The sequence below is a fragment of the Ischnura elegans genome, chromosome 12 (assembly GCF_921293095.1).
Source record: "Ischnura elegans chromosome 12, ioIscEleg1.1, whole genome shotgun sequence".
Lineage (NCBI taxonomy): Eukaryota > Metazoa > Arthropoda > Insecta > Odonata > Coenagrionidae > Ischnura > Ischnura elegans.
Genome location: NC_060257.1, coordinates 15945195 through 15963624, shown reverse-complemented (window position 1 = coordinate 15963624; position 18430 = coordinate 15945195). Strand labels below are relative to the sequence as shown.

General features: G+C 37.9%; 1 protein-coding gene across 3 annotated transcripts in view; it reads left to right on the top strand.

Moving 5' to 3' along the window:
* LOC124168780 (cytosolic carboxypeptidase 1-like) overlaps nucleotides 1–18046 on the top strand; it is a 291230-nt gene extending 273184 nt beyond the window's left edge. For 2 of the 3 annotated variants that reach the window (XM_046547079.1, XM_046547078.1), the window contains exons 18-21: nucleotides 12127–12291; nucleotides 14001–14177; nucleotides 15118–15248; nucleotides 17408–18046. In XM_046547079.1, coding sequence (XP_046403035.1) covers nucleotides 12127–12291; nucleotides 14001–14177; nucleotides 15118–15248; nucleotides 17408–17489 — 555 coding nt within the window. In that variant the 3' untranslated portion in view covers nucleotides 17490–18046. Of the gene's footprint in view, nucleotides 1–12126; nucleotides 12292–14000; nucleotides 14178–15117; nucleotides 15249–16387; nucleotides 16454–17407 lie in introns of all 3 variants that reach the window. The other variant, XM_046547080.1, reaches the window with a different exon arrangement.
* Nucleotides 18047–18430: the final 384 nt, after the last annotated feature.

The following is an 18430-nucleotide window of genomic DNA, read 5'->3' as shown; positions in this document are numbered from 1 at the left end:
CACGGCGGGTGATCGAAAATGTCCCATGGAGCAGTTGGGCTGCATCAGCGCTGAGATGACGGGCGTTGTCATGGATCATAACACTTCCAGAAGTCAGCAGGTGTCTTCTTTTGTTTTGAATGAGAATGGACGTAATGTTTCACACTGTTTCACACTCCTGTTAGGTTGCATTAAATAAAAATTCTCTTTCATCGGCATAAAGGTCAAGAAAAGTTAATTCCGAAGCCATTCGTCGAGTTTTCTGGCTGTCTCTCCGCAGTGCACACTTGGCGGGAGAATCAATTGAGGCAGTGTAGTTAATGAGATTGCTACTAACCTTAAAATAACGACTTATGGTCAGAAATGTCTTGAGCGTGTGGTACGGAGGACGCGCAAGTGCTTTACCTGCGCAGTACCCGCCTGTTGCTTATATGGTGTTTTTGCTGAGCTATCGGAGATTGAAAAACATCTTCCTTGTAAGTTATGGACGTTTGCAATAACTTAATACGCTCATTAGTTTATTTTTAAACCCGGTCGAAAAAAGCGCACTGACAGAATCAGACGGGTGCTAAATGAAAATTCGATATGGACGCCTACTCTCTGTAAATTACGTGCGAGTATAATAAAAGTATGCAGGAAACGTCATTGTATAGCTTATTTTAACTTTCTTTCATCCAAAAATATGCTTTCCCTGAAGATTCATATTTTCTATCAAGGTCACTCGAACGCAATCGAATAACATTCGATTCTAACATCGTTACCACCAAGTGCAGCGTTGTGGTCATGGGTCATCTGGAAGGAAAATAGTTAATGTATCGCCAAAATATTGCACTGGATCATTAAAGACCACTGTAGGAGCAACTTACGTAGATATCTTCATAATCGCAAGTAGAAATATTTCTGGCCGGAAATGGATCAACGATATGAATGCAATATATATTTTGGGTAAAACTTTCACTCGTCGGAGTGAATTCGGCGCGTCCACCTCTTAATGTTAGAGTTATTGCCTTCTTGTGACATTCACTCGATGATGTAAGAGTTCTCAAAATGTTTTTCTCTCCCTTGTCATTCATGGAGTGGGCCTGTCACACTATCTGATCTGCCTCCCCGGAGGCCATAGCGGATACATGCGTAATCCCATCCTACCGCAGGTTGAGGGTTGAGGAAGCAAAGTATAGGGGTTATGGAGGACCAACCACGCAGTCAGCCGTTTGCGCGCTCGGCTTTCATGACTTGAATAATTGAGAATGGATATCTTTATGAGCGGCACAGAGAACATAATATTGGAGCCACACTATATTTCCAGGTCCGATAGAAGCGATAAATTAAGAGAGATGTTTTGCCGAACGGATAGATATGGGAATTCGTTTTTTTTCGCGAACCATAAAGGACTTTAATAAACGCTAGTCCCAACTTCGTTAGAGCACTTCATTTTTTTTAAGCTGTTAACGGCTGGTGTCCTAACACCCCCTGCCACACGTCTTTTAGGCGGCGTGCGGGGTATTGTGTGGATGTAGATGAAATTCTGTGGTCCTTTACGCCGGGAACCTCGTCGATTACCCAAAGAAAAAGGTAGTTTATAACTATAATTACTTTGATAGGTCTGCTTTTATGTGACATGAAAACAATTGTAATCCTCAAAATAACATCCTACCGCCGGCCTGTAAATCCAAAGGTTACTGTTTTATGTTCGTAATAAATGTTAATTTAAGCAATAGAATTTGAGTTTTACCGGCGTATGCTCTGCAGGAATAGTCTCGGGTTTCCCCCCGGGTGTAGATTTGGGTCATAGGTCCCAACGTTTCGATGACTAAGTCCGCCATCGTCTTAAGGGGTTAAATGTCGAGTCAAGTTCTTGCTGGTATTTATACCCTTGCGAGTCGTTTAAGTGTGCCTTGATTGGTCCGTTCTTGATAGATTTATTGTGGCTGATAACACCCTTCCACGTAGATATTACTTAACTGGAAGCCTATGTCTCTGTTGATGTTCTTTTCTTCTAGGTTGATATGTATTGCTTCTTTGACAATTCTGTCCCTATATTTGTCCGTGCGGCATAGAACTTTCGTGCTTTTGAAATCCACTCTGTTACCGAGGTCTAGGCAATGCTCCGCCACCGCTGATTTCAGTGGGCAGAACAGGCGTATGCATCTTTCATGTTCCATCAGTCTCTTTTATGTTGCGGTCTGTTTCCCCAGTGTAAACGTGGCCGCATTCACATGGGATGCTGTATACCATCCGACGTTTTGAGCCCCAGTTCATCTTTCGGTGTCCCAATGCAGATTTCGATCTAGCTGACCGGTTTATGAATTGCGTCTCTATTATGTCTCTGGAGTATCCGGGTTATTTTTTTGCTGGTTTGCCGGTTTATTTTGTTATGTTGTTGTTTTTAGTCAGTCATGAGAAACGATGGCCTGATGATAATTATCGTTCAAGGACAGGTTGATGGGAAGAACGGAAGAGGTAGGCAACGGGTGTGATGTATGGAGTAGGTGATTAAGTAAGAAAGTAAAGCAGAAGAAATACGTAGGCCTCAAAAGATTAACCGATTGGATAGCTGAATGGAATCATCAAACCAAGCCTTGAAAGTGCAAAAATTGAAAATTCCGCTGTGTAAAAATCATGTGCCTTGACAGGTATTCGAACCCAAATCTTCCAAAATCGTTCTTTGTCTCCGAAGCCTACTAAATTCCACAGAGGATATGGTGGATAATTGGTTTTATTGGCAGAAATTTGACTCATATTCGGGAGACCTTGGTTTGAATAGCGGTCAATGTAAAATAATTTTTCCTCAATGTAATCTACGCATTGTATAACTATCTACGTTTATACACTACCCCGCAAGCCGACCCATAGGGCGTGTTGCAGATGTAACAGGACCGCAGCCGTTAACAAATAAAAAAGAAATGCTGTGACGCAGTTCCCACTAGCATTCCGTTGCATGCCTAATTGTTTCTTGGATTGAGTTCTATGCTAGAAGTGAACTCTTTACTGTGAAGACCGGCGAGATCTGGCAACGTCGGAAGTGACGAATGAGAAGGGGGGGAACCCCATTCAACTTCGGTCACGCGCCCACCTTAGCACCGTGCGAGGCATTCGAAATTAGACGCGCTCATTTTCTGCCACGCCCTCAAATACCCTCAAAGTCATTTGTGAACGAAATCGGTGCATTGGAAATACCGTAGCGAGTACCTAGGTATTGCTTGGAAAGATCCTTGTCGTGCAATTTCTGAAGGTAGCGTATTTCATTGAGTCTTGGCGTATCCGCTATGTGGGCGTAACAATTACACAGTCCGTTTGCCGAGACGACTGCGTAAACGCCCGAATTTCTGCGATACCACACAGTATATAGTTTTAAAAAATCTCTACCGGTATCGACCTTTTCAGGTCAATATTAAGTGGTATGAGAAAGATTGTTTTACCTTTTGGTAATGACCTAAAAAGATGAAAACCGGTATTTTTTAAATAAATACCATGTGGAATATAACAAAGTTTATTTTGGAACATATTATGTCACCATTCCACAAACTTAACTAGTAAACCTTTGATTTCATAGTGTAATACCGATTTGAGTTATGCAATTTGTGTTGTATTGTGCATGCACACTGTCCACGAAGTAATGTGACATTGCGACGTTATTATTGTATTGGATCTAGTATTTTTTATCGGCGATCCCGAGGGGGTGCATTAGTTTGGATTTTTATTCTTTTCCTTTGTTTTTATCTGTAGTTCCATTTTCAGTTGTCAATACTTAAGCACAGTTATTTTCTCAAGGGCCAGTGTCTCGCGAAAATAAATGAGTTAAGTAAGTATATAAATTTTATAGTTATTGCATTGTTGAGGCCCCAGTTGGCTCCCTAAAAGCTTTATTTATGTCGTCACTGTGGCCGTATTTTATTAACATTTTTTCAAAAATGTATGCAGCACTGTGATGAATGCATAGAGATCCATTTATTGTCTTTATTGGCCATAGCATATTTATAGGGTATGGTTTTGAAAATTTACGAATTCGATGGGTCACGGAAACGAGTTCTTGTTAAGAGCCTAATTACTTGATGAGCAGAAGACTCTTTCAACCCGAAAAATCGGCATTCGCAGGGCATAATCTCGATTAACCCGTTAACAGCCGGTACCATTTGGTATCGCTAGGCGTTAACGGGTGCTAAACGTAACTTTTTTGTCATTCATCGTAATTTATTATGGTTTTTGAGAGTTTTAAATTGATAAGAATATTTTTAGTAACTTTTTTCCGAAAAGTTTGGTATTTTAAAGCCGTAATTAACGCATTTAGAGCCGTTTGAGAATTATCAACTAGCCCAAAAAAAGGATTTTTTAGACCAAGTATTTCGATTTTCTTTTCTTACGCCTTATGTACTGTTAATACAAAGGTTTTATTATGAAATTATTGTTGTTATAACATGTAAATATCATATAAAGTATGGCTATGTGATGTGATCCTAATATTTGGGATGTAATGATGCAAAACATGTTAGTGGTACCACATGGTTCCGCTATAAGTGGTAACTTACCATAAGGCGTAACTATAGGGAAGTGCACTAATTTTTTTTTATTGCTGAATTTGAAAGTTTAGCCTAAAAAAGAAACATTAGTATAGTCACTTTTATTTTCTGCATCTGGGGTATGATCTTTAAAACGTTTTGAAAGTCGGAAAATTTCATGTTGCGCTGAAACACAGTGCCTCCATCTTGATTGAGATGTGACGTCACAAGGCAGTAGTCACCAGTGGAGTATCGCTGTATTCCGTCGCCTTCTTTAGCGCGGCGAGAGTTTCCGGGAATCGGTGGAGTTTGCTTCCTAAAAATGTCGTCTAGTACCGAAAACATGAATTCAAAATAGAATTATAAATGATTTTTTGTTCCAAATTTCATCTCGACGTCGAAACAAAAGCCTGGAGAAGATATTCATTCCCGTGCCTTAAGCAAAAGCTATACGGAATAAATGGTTCAAGGCTGCTCCTGACTCTTACCTATCGATGATATTCTGTTTTGAAGATCATTTGAAGGTATTGTAAGATCAAATTGTTATTGATATTATAATAATTTACTTAATAGGTACCTCAGTCACATCAGAAAGTGTGTTGAGTCAAAATATAGCATCTTCCGCGTAGACCTACGTAATTTATAAACTGAAAGTAGTTTGGTTAAAGGGTTATGGCGCGACTGTTTTTTTACACGACCGAGCAAAATGCGTACTTTGCCCATGATATGTGCATATATAATAACAAACGATTTTTGTTAAAGTTAATCTTTATTTGTTGAAATTAGTACATTTATAGGTGATACAGATATGAAGGTACACGGCAGGTCGCGCGGCGTAATTTGTACTCCACTGGTGACGGGTTCATCTTGCTGATCCAAAAAATTAGCTACAATACCTCGAACTTTGAAAACTCGCAATATAGGCAGTCAAAGTACATTGTAAGAATACACGAGACCATTATAGCCCAGAATGTACGTACAATGTCGAAATCCCTGGTTTTCAAAGATTGACGTATTTTATACGCCAGCGCGCCCGGTCCAGGGTTATCAACTTTTATTTCATCCTATTTGTTAGTTGAAATTATATTTCAGAATGGTTCTTTTAGCACTGCTACTGAGGTAAACTGGTAGGTACTGAATACAAGGTACTGAGGTATGTACTGAGTAAGTAAACTCCCTTTGGAGTAATGTGAATTACAAGTGTTCGAGATATATGGCATTTTATATTCGCTTTGTGTTCTTATTAATTATGCCTGTACGCATATTGTTGCTTGCCGCGAGCCTTTAATGGTATGTGCTCTTGCAAGAGTGGTTTTCATTTTTAATGTGGAAGTTGGTCAGCATAAGCAAAGAAAAAATTAACATTTTAGCGCACACCAACCCTTGTAGTCATCGTATCTCGGCGTTTGTAATGACACTGCTAAAATACCTAAACGCCATAATGACGATAAAAAAAATTGTCTCATGTCAATGGTTGCTGCAATTATAATTAATGATAAACTAGACGCCGTATGATCACAATGAAGGCAACAAAAAATAATGCCATGACGTGGACTTGAACCTCGGTCCTTCGGGTAACATATCCCTTTCGACTCGTGCACGCTACCACTACCCCAACCGGCCCATTGCGAAATTGTGGATATTTTGAATTTATATATATAACTTGTAAAAAGTAATGCATGAAAATTAATTAATTACAGCCTAACTAACGCCCTAATTGAGAAAGATGCAGCAAGGTACGCGGTCTCCCCTTGTTAGCCTTAACGTCTCGCATTTCTATGGAGCGTTGAACCTGTCCTCCTTATTCAGTAACCATAAATACATCAAAGTTTGGTATACCATTTATAAATCGTTGGAATTTTCCTTCTCCCAACCAAGATTATCTTTTCTTGAACCCATCCTGGACAGCGAACCATTGCAACAACCAGCCAGCTCGGAAATAAGGCTAACATCCCATGATTCTAGTAGCGAAGGGCGAACGTTCCGGCCGGCGTGAATACATACGCAACGAATAAGTCTTGCAGCAAACGTCTGAAATAGGTTTATTAGTTTGACTGGGTTCTTACAAAAAAAGTTTTGGCATGATAAACGGCACTGTGCCAAAATATACCCAGCGAAAAATAAATGCCATTATGCATTTATTAAAGATTCAATGTGCTATTCGTACTACTCTTTCCAAACTTGAAGTTGACACGTAAATGAATATTAATATATTACGCAATGATGAAGTCGTTTACTCAAAAGAGAAGCAGCCACATATATAATCTGAAGATATAAGACAGCAAAAAACGGATATCCTCAAATTCTGTAATTTTTCTATGCAATAATAGTGGTAGAACTAAACGGTGTAGAAGCTGCCTTCTGCTACTGCCTTGTGACATCACGGCCAATATTCAACATGGACACCCGTTTTCGCGGCCTTTGAATTTTTCCATATTTCAGACGGTCATCTCGAATAAAGTATTCACTATTAGGATTTAAACTGTGGTTTTACGACATTATGTTATTCTGAACTCTAATTTAAAAAATGTGTTTGGTGCATTTGAAACACTAGTGCACTTCCCTATTAGTGGCAAAAGAATAAATTTTGCACCTAATGACTCCGAATTTCATTGATATTTAGATACATGGTCACCATAAAAATTGCAGAAACTTTTTAATTCAGGCGTTACCGGGTTAATGGGCTTACGTATAGGGGGCACCGGTCCGTTCCGTCGAAGGCGTCTTATCGGCGCTTTGGGAGCGTTATAATTAAAGCACTGCATGAAACAAGTGACTTTGTACTCAGTCACGCGCACTGGTACATATTTATATACAGGGGCGCAGCTGGGAATGAAGTCTAGGGGGAGTTTCAGGCGCAACTAATACTGGGGAGGGGGTATGGAATACCCTCCAGGGGAATCGGGAGGGGCGGGGGCCCTCCCTCAGAAAAAGTTTAAGTCAAATGATTCAAAATGGTGAGTTTTACGCCCTTCTGAGGGATATTTTATTAATTGTTTACATTATTCTACAAGTAATATTAATCCAATTAAGTAAAATGGATTAAACTTAAAAATTTCTCTGAGCTCTGGGGGGGGGGGGGTTTATTTAGTTATTTATTATGTTTAATGTTCGCCCAACATATACATAATTATTGGGCGAACAATACAAGAATATAACTACAAAAAAATTGAAAATAAATTGGTCACAGCCACAAAATAGTAACAATCATGATAACAAATGCTGAAAAATATTAACTAAATACTATCACAGTCGCGAAACATATTCTTAACATCTTTTACAAAGCAGTATTTCTTTTGGTACAAGTCTAGATCGTTGAAATTTTTGTTATATAGTACACTAATCCTTCGTATAGGCGTATTGGAACAATAATTTGTTTTTACCTTTGATATGTAAAATGTTATTTTAAACCGGATTAACATTTTGAACTATTATTTTTATTTCCTTCAGTAACTCATTACATAGGCCCTTATTGGTGACATCGTGCAGAAACATCAGATCGTTTATGATTCTTCTATTTTGCAGGGTATGGAGACCAAACACTCTCTTAACAAATCACTACAACGAACATAATTTTCGAAAAACGGATACACATGATATAATACAAAATATAGAAATCTTAAAAATCTCTTTTGAACCTGCTCTAGCATTACAATATGTTTCTTCAAATAGGGATTCCAAATAACTGACCCATATTCCAACTTACTTCTTACATAAGAGTAATACAATGTCTTAAGTACCATCTCAGAGTCAAAATATTTTGATATACGGTGTGTAAAACCCAACATTTTACATGCAGTTATGCTAATATTCAATATATGTGTGATGAAATACATTTTGTTATCAAAGATAACCCCTATATCCTTCAATTCATTAGTCCTATTCAATTTGGATTCTTCCATATGGTAATTGTATTTGATTACATTTTTTCTCCGTGAAAAAGATAACGATTTATCCCCCAGAACCCCCCCTCTCGCTGCGCCACTGTTTGTATACACCAATTATGAAGTTCGCCGTGAAAAAAATATTTGGCTTGGCCGGTAAAACACATCCTGAAGATCATTCTGTAAAGATGGCTTGGTTGTGTGATTGGCCAGTGCACCTGACCGAAAATCGGGTTCGACTCCCGGCTAAGCCAAATATTTTTCATGGCGAGCTTCGTCCTTGTCGTGCATGCATTATAATCGGTTTTCAATAATGTCTGCAACGCGGCAATAATCGAAGAGCGATTTCCCCATTTATTCTCAATTTAAGTTCGGAAATATTCTCAACATTTACGAACTTAAATTTAGATTCGCAAGTAGTATCACTGCAGAGTTGTGACTTTGATAATGATCACAAGTATGCATTTCGGCAAACATCCATAATTTTTGTTTGGGTTAAATTTTCTCGGGGTTCCCTCCGGGTTAAAAACTCCTTTTTAGCGTACGTTTCGAACGTTTAAAATTTTTAAATAATAATAATTTCGAAAAAATTCGTGAATTGAGTCGTAGTTATCATTTATGCAAGTGTAATAGTATCGCTCACGCGACGCAGTCCATCTGCCGAGAAGACTGTATTAATGCCCGAAGTTAAAAGTAAAATTATTTCAACATCGAAAACATTTTCGTTGAAAATTAAAAAAATTAAAATCGTTACCTTTGAAAAAATGTTTACTAATTAAATATTTTAAATCTTACTAAAATCTTGTGTAAATTTTAACCGCATTATTAGCCGGGAAAGCATCAATTCTTATTCCAGCCCGAACATTAGTTTATTTCCCCGTTAATTTCGGATGGTTGTACTGCAAGCGACGGGAGTAACGACTACGGTGAATCCGTTTAAATGCGCAGTGGACAGCAGCACATCTAGTGGCCAACTGGAGAACCCTCTATTGTGATATTCGTGCCCTCGAAGTCATTTGTGAACAAAATGGGTGCATTATGGAAACACCGCTAGTAGTAGGTAATGCTTGGAGAGATCCTTGTCGCGCGATTTGTGGTGGCAATGTATTTCATTGAGTCCCGGCGTATCCGTTATGGAGGCGTAATAATGAGGATCACGCGACCGACGCCGGAGTCCTTCCACAATGAATTGTTTTGTTTCCCAGACAAAGGGAACCGTTGCGTTCTTCGAAGGTCAGACGCCGGAAGTGGCGCCTGCCAATGTCGTGCGACGCTTCGACCGAACCTCGTGTCGACTTCTTCTGAAGATGCGCTCTGACTGCGAGACGAATAAGAATCTCTCCCGGGAAGTGTGCCTCAAGAAAACATCTGCATACCACCCCACAAGCTACCTCAAAAGGCGTGTGGCGGATGGTGTTAGGGCACCAGCCGTAGACAAAAATTAAATGTTGGAAATAAAGAAATAAAACTTTGTAAGGCTCATTATTATTTAATAGGGTGGTTTCCTATTATTTTTTATTGCCTAAATCGAAAGATTATTACTCCTGGAGAGCGTATTTCACGCTTTTAGATTTTTAAATGATGATATCTATTTTTCGCGATTAAAAGAAGAGTGAAAATTTTCAAGCGCGCGAAAACGCGACGGCTAAGTATGAATGCTGGGAAAACGCCGTGTGACGTCGTTCTGGTTCCCGCTGTCGCCATGTGAGGTGACCTTGGGGCGAGGCTTTGAGCGCTGATACGACGCAGGATGCTAGCAGGTAACAGAGTACCATGCTAGCTGGTAGTGCTTGGCTTAAATAAGGACCATTAATACCTTATCAAACGAGGGAAACTTTCCGACGTTAGCCAGTTTTAATAGATGATTATTAAGGCATGTTTCCCTGAGCTCTGCGCCACATGCATGCATTGGTAATTTCAGACGATGTAAAACTCCTATCCACTCGTATAGAAACTAGGTCCCTGTGACGTCACGTGGAGTGACATCGCATGGGCGCCAATCTGGCCTTTTTCAAATGAGGATAAAATTGACCCTTGCCATTCGTTTAAACCGGTATTTTTAAGACCAAATAATTTGTATATTATGAATACACTAATGGTGGGTAACGAATCGCAATCAATGCATTTCGTTTTCTTTGATGAAGGAAACTACCCTATTCATTCCTTCAACAATATTCAATATTTTTTTATGCTTGATACCCAGTGGCACCGACTCCATGGGGCCTGAGCCCCCTCAAAAATTCGTTATGGGTGTGAGGAAAAAATGTGTTAGGCTTGTCGATTTTCCCCGGAGTGTCCAGATATCGAGATTCGAGTTATCAGGGGTCTAATGTTGATCATATGACTCTTCTAAAATGCGCGAGCCTTAGATTGTTTGAGCAATTTAAATTAGATATCTTTAAGAGCGACACGGAGAACATAATGTTAGAGCCCCAATATATTTCCATATCCGACGGAAGCGATAAATAAAGAGAGATGTTTGACCCTCGCCCCAAGGTCACCTCACTTGGAGGCAGGGGGAACCAGAACGACGTCACACGGAGGTTTTCCTGGCATTCATACTTACCCGTCGCGTTTTCGCGCTCTTGAAATTTTTCACTTTTCATTTAATCGCGAAAAATAGATATCATCATTTAAAAATCTGAAAGCGTGAAATACGCTCTCCAGGAGTAATAATCTTTCGATTTAGGCAATAAAAAAATAATAGGAAACCACCCTATTCCATCCGCTGACAGATACTTTTCAAAGAACTCTTGATTCCTGTTCACCCGTATATACAGGGTCCAGGAGCGCATATGAGGGGGTATAGGGCATAGGGGGGGGGGGCGCATATGGGGGGGATAGGGTACCTGGTCTCCCCTCCCAAGGGCGTTGCCACGACGATGTGTTGGGTGGCACGATCTGGATGTTTAGAGGGGTGGAACCCCCTTCTAAAGAAAATGTGAACATTTTTACCTTTAGGAAATGCATTTGATGCTATTTTGGCACTTAAAATTACGCAATTCGTCGGGAAGCTGTTTTGCTATAACATGTTGGTGGCAGTTGCGTAGCCAGGGGGGGGGTCCAGGGGATCCTGACCCCCCCTACCCCGAAATATAAAAACACAATTATTCTCCTTCATAGAAGAAAACAATTTCTTGAGAAATCATGAATTTACAAAATATTTCTTTAACAAATGAAGTTTTTCGATTATGAAAATTGTTGAAATAAGTTTATAGTCCTTTACTTGGTAGCCCTATTTTCTAAAATTTTCCTCCCTGGTTTAGGACCCCTCCCAAACGAAATTTCTGGCTACGCCACTGGTTGGTGGAGTAGAATACATTTGTTCATTTGTTTTATAGGCTAATATTTTTATACTAAAATTAATTGGTTGGGGGGGTGCTATGCCACCACTATGCCACTGTTCCTCCCAAAATGATGAAATTAAAGAAAAAACTGAGTAAAGGAGTCTGGATTATTTTGTAAAATGAGTAAACTGGCTGGTCGGATGAGAGGTACAGTGTGACCCTATGAAAAAACGAAAGATTTTGGTAAATTTTAGCATCATGCAAACGAAATTAAGAGCTTATTTTATGAAATCTATGATTTTCCAAAGCATGCAGATTGAGGGAAAATTACCAGCATAGACAACCTTGACAACAACTAACTAAGCACCCACTGGTGTAAATTTCTTACCTGCTGTAGGTCAGGGATGGGACCGCAAAGCTCTTCCAGTTAACAGTCAGGCTTAGCGGGCAGCTAAATTTCCCATTTTCCATTTCTTTCAGGGTCTGGTTGAGTGCATGGCCCGAGACTTGAACAAGACTCCATTCCTGTATTGTGATTTCCATGGCCACTCCCGTCGCAAGAATGTGTTTGTTTACGGTTGCTCGCAGGAACACAGCTGGTTCAAAGGTGACCGTGCAGTGCCTGAAAATCCTGTTGAGTTTCTGGTAAGGATCGTTTGTAGAGAGTCTCTTGTGATCTGGTTCTGCTCGGATGTGGTGAAATTTGACTGCATTTTTTTCATTTGGAGACTTATCCTCAAAAATTTGTTGGCCTACGGGTAGATTATATTATAGTTGTTTCATGATTCAATCAATGATTTGTGCCATGTGCCAAAGTTCATTCAGGAAATGGCTCAGGAAGGATTTTACTTGTATTAAACATTCCTTGCCATTCATTTTTTTAACAATTAAATCTAGAGGGTCACATGTTATCATAGTAACTTACAACTTCTATGACTTTTGATCTCTTTCAGGGGGTTTATATGATATATCATTTGCACTATAGAACTGGCTATGTTGCTTTAGTGACCATTAGCATAATAGGAAAAAGTGATATGTAATTCATTGTTCATTCTTCATGAATAAGTAGGCATGATGAGATTATCTTCATTACTATGAAACCTATGAACATGGTGGGAAACATGTCTACCAAAAGAGTTTTCTATTATGACCACTGCACTTCAACTGAAGCTTTTTTTATAAAATCTATAATGGTCATAACATACCTAATAATACCTTATTTTTAATGAGAACCTCCATTTGCCAGTCTAACTTTATATTTGTAGAGTGGGTTAATCCCCGGTCAGTTAAACATTAAATGCATTTCTTGGGCAAAATATTGATTGGTCCTCAAAAAATTTTATGAGGCTCTTGCTTCTGACCATAAGCATCACACACCTCATTTGACATGCTGTACATGTGCAAAGCAAAAGATTGCTTAAAAACCTCGTTATGAATTACCTCTACCGGCAAAAGTGTAAACAGTATAAGTGTAGTTTCATCATTATCTGCCCTTATGAAGATAAGGGAGCCACTCCACATAACATTGACCTTATGAGACCCTTCAAGAGACCTTCATGAGATCTATTTTGGTATCGCAGTCAATTATTCATAATATGCATTTCTATCCAAAATTTTTCCATTTTCTCTTTGATCATCTAAACTATAAATGAAGCAAGGTACAAGGGTAAAATATTGGTCCCAAACTCAAAGTTTTTTAGGAGGAGTCATGAGAGGTTTACTCTGAACCTCTAGTGCTACACTCCTCTTGAGTTGGGCTGAGTATGCACGTAAAAACCATATCACTAGGGTACTACTCTGGTGAAAATGTATATAGTGTAACGTTATTGGTCTGGGTTGATCTTGTGTCTAACTGCTTCAATGATAAAAAGTGTATGAGGGGGTGCCTCTGTTTATGTCTATGACCATCGCAAAACTCCCTGAATGTACCCCTGTATTATGAAATTTTTGATAAAACAAGTATTTGATTAATCTGAGGATTTTAAGTGCCAAAAATGTTTTATTTTTTGATATGATGATACCTAGTGATTGCGCATAATTTTCAGGATTTGGCCTCACTCAGGTTAACATTTTTAAAAGTGTAAATATTAGTTCTTTCTAATTTACTCTGGATATGTGATTTATGTCAGCTATAAAATAGAATATTCTTCAAGAAATTGCATTTCCAATTCAAAATACAGATGGAAAAAGAATTGAAAATATATATTTCAAATGGATATATTTTGCACACTGCCCTTTTCTGTCAGTCCTTTAAATCATTCACCATCTGCCTTTCTGTTATGTACACTGTGGCCTACGTTTAAGACTGATGAGGTGTTAATGAATGTCATGTTTTTATTCTGTGGTGTGCGCAGATGCTTCCGCACTTGATGGACCGCTTCAACCCTGCCTTCTCCCTCTCCAATTGTAACTTCACGGTCGAGAAAAACAGGGAGAGTACGGCTAGGGTGACCTTCTGGCGAGAGTTTGGCATCAAGCGAAGCTACACCATGGAGAGCACTTATTGCGGCATGGACCAGGGCACGCTCAACGTGAGTGCTTGAAAGAAATGCTTTAGCATGTATATATAGTAGCGTGGTCCTTATTTTTTAAGTTATTGAATTTCTTTTTATGCGTAGACCTATCATGCGAATTATCTGTAGACCTTTTTAGCACTATTCATCAAGTTGAATTGATGGTACAATGTATTTCAAGTCATAAAATTATAATTTATCACAAATGTGTCCCTTAAAAAGGATTTTTTCACAATTTTTCACCACTTAAAAGTAGTAAAATATCATGTTTCCAGCTCTGATATAGCTGAAGCAATTTTGATATAATGAGGTGATAACAATGGGATACAAATGCTTTCAATTACCGTATTCCTCCGAATATAGTCCCCCTCTTAATATAGTCCCCCCCCCTAATTTTGAGGCTTGAGTTTTGGGAATAAAATTTTAAAAATGGGTTTGAATATAGTCCCCCCCTTAACTTTTATCAAGGGCATTTTTGGAAAAAAAGGGGGGACTATATTCAGATGTGTACGGTAAATATGTAATTATTTTTCATGAATTAACTGAGTTTAACTTGGCATTAGAAATTCATTTCAGTTTAAATGGCCGGTGCATATGTTACTTACAACTGTACAGTATACACTTGCAGAAGAAATATTCATGCTATGATATCCTAGCTTTAACAGTACATAAGGAACTATATACACGTAGATACAAGGGTTATTATTTACATGAGAAATGAACGGTCCATAGAGTTGTTCCAAAATAACTGAAGATAATGTCACTCTTGGATTTTTCTATTACTTTTCTGTTTTTTTTAATGACAACTTGTTAGACATTTTCAGTGTTTCACCTCAAATATCTTTTATTTCTCGTAATGCCCTGAATACACTTGGCAGTCCTATGGTAGTGCAAGCATTCTCCACTGAATATTCTCTTATTAATTGAATGTGTGTGTGAACTTTGTCTTCTGCTGCAGGGTTATCACATCAACACTTTCCACTTGAAGGAGGTTGGGGTGAGTTTCTGTGAGGCCCTTTTGTGCATCAGTGACGAGAATGGCTGGAGAATGACGCTTGTCATTGACCCATCAGAAACTGATCAACCCAGGTGTGTATAGCCATAAAAATTGATTCTGTATTGAAACTGTCTTTTATGAGAACCCTCAGCTGAATGTCACATGTGTGTGTTCTCTGTGTATTATGTGTCTTCCATATGTAAACGTACAACTTTTCAATTTGAAAAATTTTATGAGTGCTTATCGTTTGGAGTAATGTATAATTCTTATAGCGAATAGAAGTGTGTAATGATTTCTATTGAAAAATTGTTGAAATTTCTCTACAATTTGAAGTTTAGCGAGTCGGAATAGAATTTGTATGAATTCAGACGATAAGGTGCATCATAGATTCACAAATAAAGATTGTTTTATTCCACACAGTATTTATCGAAAAAACTATTGAATTCTGTTGGTTATCACTTCATAATGACCTGAAAAGGTGGAAACAGATAGTTTTTTTCTATAAATTCTTTGTGGAATATATAAATGTTTATTTTTGAATCTATCAAGTCACCATTCCACGGATTGAACTCATTGATTTGAATTAAGGTGCAATTTTCCATCTATGTTTTATTTGATCCGTTTCAATTTATACTTCAGTATTTGTTTCAAATAAAGAGAAACAAGTAAATTATGCTATTTTTGCAATGTTTCGGCACCAATACCATATAATTGTTTATAAAGTTTTCTTTAGTTACTTTTGCGATAAGTATTAGCAAATTAAAGTGATTTTTAAAATCATTTTTCACATGCAATTTAATATACCATTTGGGCATTCTGTATTGTGTAGAAATAATTTACACCAAATGCAAAACTAGATAAATGCGGTACTTGACCGAATAGAACTTATGGTAGAATAGTAGGTGGAGTGAACATGAAGAAAAGTATTATGATTCGATCTAGAGTGGAACAAATTGGTTCTCTGAATTGTATGAGACTCAATAGTCCTGAACATTCTATAAACCACTTATTATTTTAGTAAGGACTATTAAATCTGAAATAATATGTGTAAAGGTTTTTATCATAAGGACACTAAGAATACTGTCATAGGAAATGTTGTTTGAGCTTGGACAGTTGGACACAAAATAAATTTTGTGTGTGGAAATTTGTGCTAAACCCTCTCAATATGTGTAATGCATGAACATCCCCTTGGTTCGTTCGACACTTGCTTTATCGATTTCCCCCTCTCCAGGCTGGTTGATGACCTCACCAAAAGCTTAAGTTCTACTTAGTGTCATCAGTGTGTGATGAAGAAAAGGCAAGTAAAGTCAGAGTTTCACTATAGTGTGCAGTTTTTTTCTTAATGCCTTGATGTGATATTTGTTTGAAGTCTTGAAAAAATGCTGACAAGAGCTTGAGTCTGGAATGTGAGCATGCTTGAAAAATAATAGTCACTCGCAACAGGCATGTAGTCAGTAGGCAATTCTAAACTAAGCCTCAAGCACCCCCTTTCTATGGAAAAAGAGAGTAAATTGTGTTGGCAAATATGCACTTAATTACTGGGATATTCATGCAAAATTATTTAAACATTCACTTTAAAACCAAATTTACGTGCTAGTACAAATGATGTTTATTCATTGATGATATTTTTGGCAAAGCTGGAAAAATTTTGGGGGCTGCTTAATCTCACCCTCTGTCTACATGCCTGTATGACAATCAACACAGCTGCAGTCTGTGCCACGGTATTATCAAACCTTGGCTTCCTGGTGTTATTTTTTTAGCTCTTTTACATTATTTTTGCTTCTCTATATGACTACTTTGTTAACGCGAGAAAAAAAATCAATTTGTATATTTATATGCAATCATTAAACTCACATGTGCACATCCAGTAGTATGGTTACAGTTTGGATAGCCTTGGGTGGTCTTTCAACTCTGATAATAATAATTAATACTATGAAAACTGTGTATTTGATTTGTGGATGTGATGTGTGAAAAGGTACAAGATAGCTTAATTTTCACAAGTAAAAGTGGTTTCAATGAGAAACCATCCATTTTTCTATTCATCTGCATCTACACTGTTGGTAATTGCTTATTCAATTTTGAACTTTGATTTAAATTCACATACAACAATCAAATAGAGCTGCTTACAGATAACTGTCATGACTTACACAACCTAACAAATGCATTTTTGATTTAATTTGCTTTATAAACTAAAACTTTTGCTGCTCCTGTTACACAGTTTTGCAAAATTGATTTCTTCTTTTCCTTTAAGGACGCTGGAGATACCCTTGCAACCTGACTACAAAGACGATGATCCAACAATGAGCTCTGACAGTTCTGACGATGATTCCTGAAATGGGATCGTTTTCTTGGCGGTGGTCAACTTCACTGTTATTTAAAAGTAAAAATACATACCCAGTCTTTTAAAATCCAGTGTCTAAATTATTAAATTTTATTTGCCAGTGGGAATATGTGATAGTTTATTGGATATTTGTGATTAATTCTTGAACAAATCAAACAATGTGAACCGTATACACCCAATTGATATTGTGTCCTTTATTATGTGTTGTATTCCATTGCAGTTTTTTTACTGCACGAATCACTAGTGAGGATTTGATTTTGTGATCTATTGTTAGATAATCATGTTCCTTTTTGACTTAAAAAAACCTTTCATTCACAAATCTCATCTTTATCAATGGAATTTGTGCTCCAACATCATTCCAATTCTTATGCTCAGGTTAGGCTTTTGTTTTGTAACTGTGGGAGATGATTGACGTTTTATGCTGTTAATGAATTCATTCGAAAACTTTGTGAAGAGAGTTGATTGAATATAAGTCACAAAACATGTTTGTACTGCTTCTCATGTGTGTACCTAATGTTTTGGACAAAATTTAATCTTTTTTCTCCATGATTTGTATTTTATTTTGTGGAATGAGTGATTTCAACTATAGAGTGTTGGAAATATTAAATCTAAATACATTTTCAATGAGAGCAAACAGTATTTAACACTTTTGCGAAGTACAACGGGGTAGTTCCCTTCATCAAAGAAAACGAAAGGCATTGGTTGCAATTCATTACCCACCATTAGTATATTCATAATATAAAAATTATTTGGTCTTACAAATCCCAGTTCAGACGAATGGCAATGGTCAATTTTAACCACATTTGAAAAAGGCCAGATTGGCGCCCATGCGATGCCACTCCACGTGACGTCACAGGGACCTAGTTTCTATACGAGTAGATAGCAGTTTTACATAGAGGCATGAGGCACAGAGCTCAGGGATACATCTCTAAC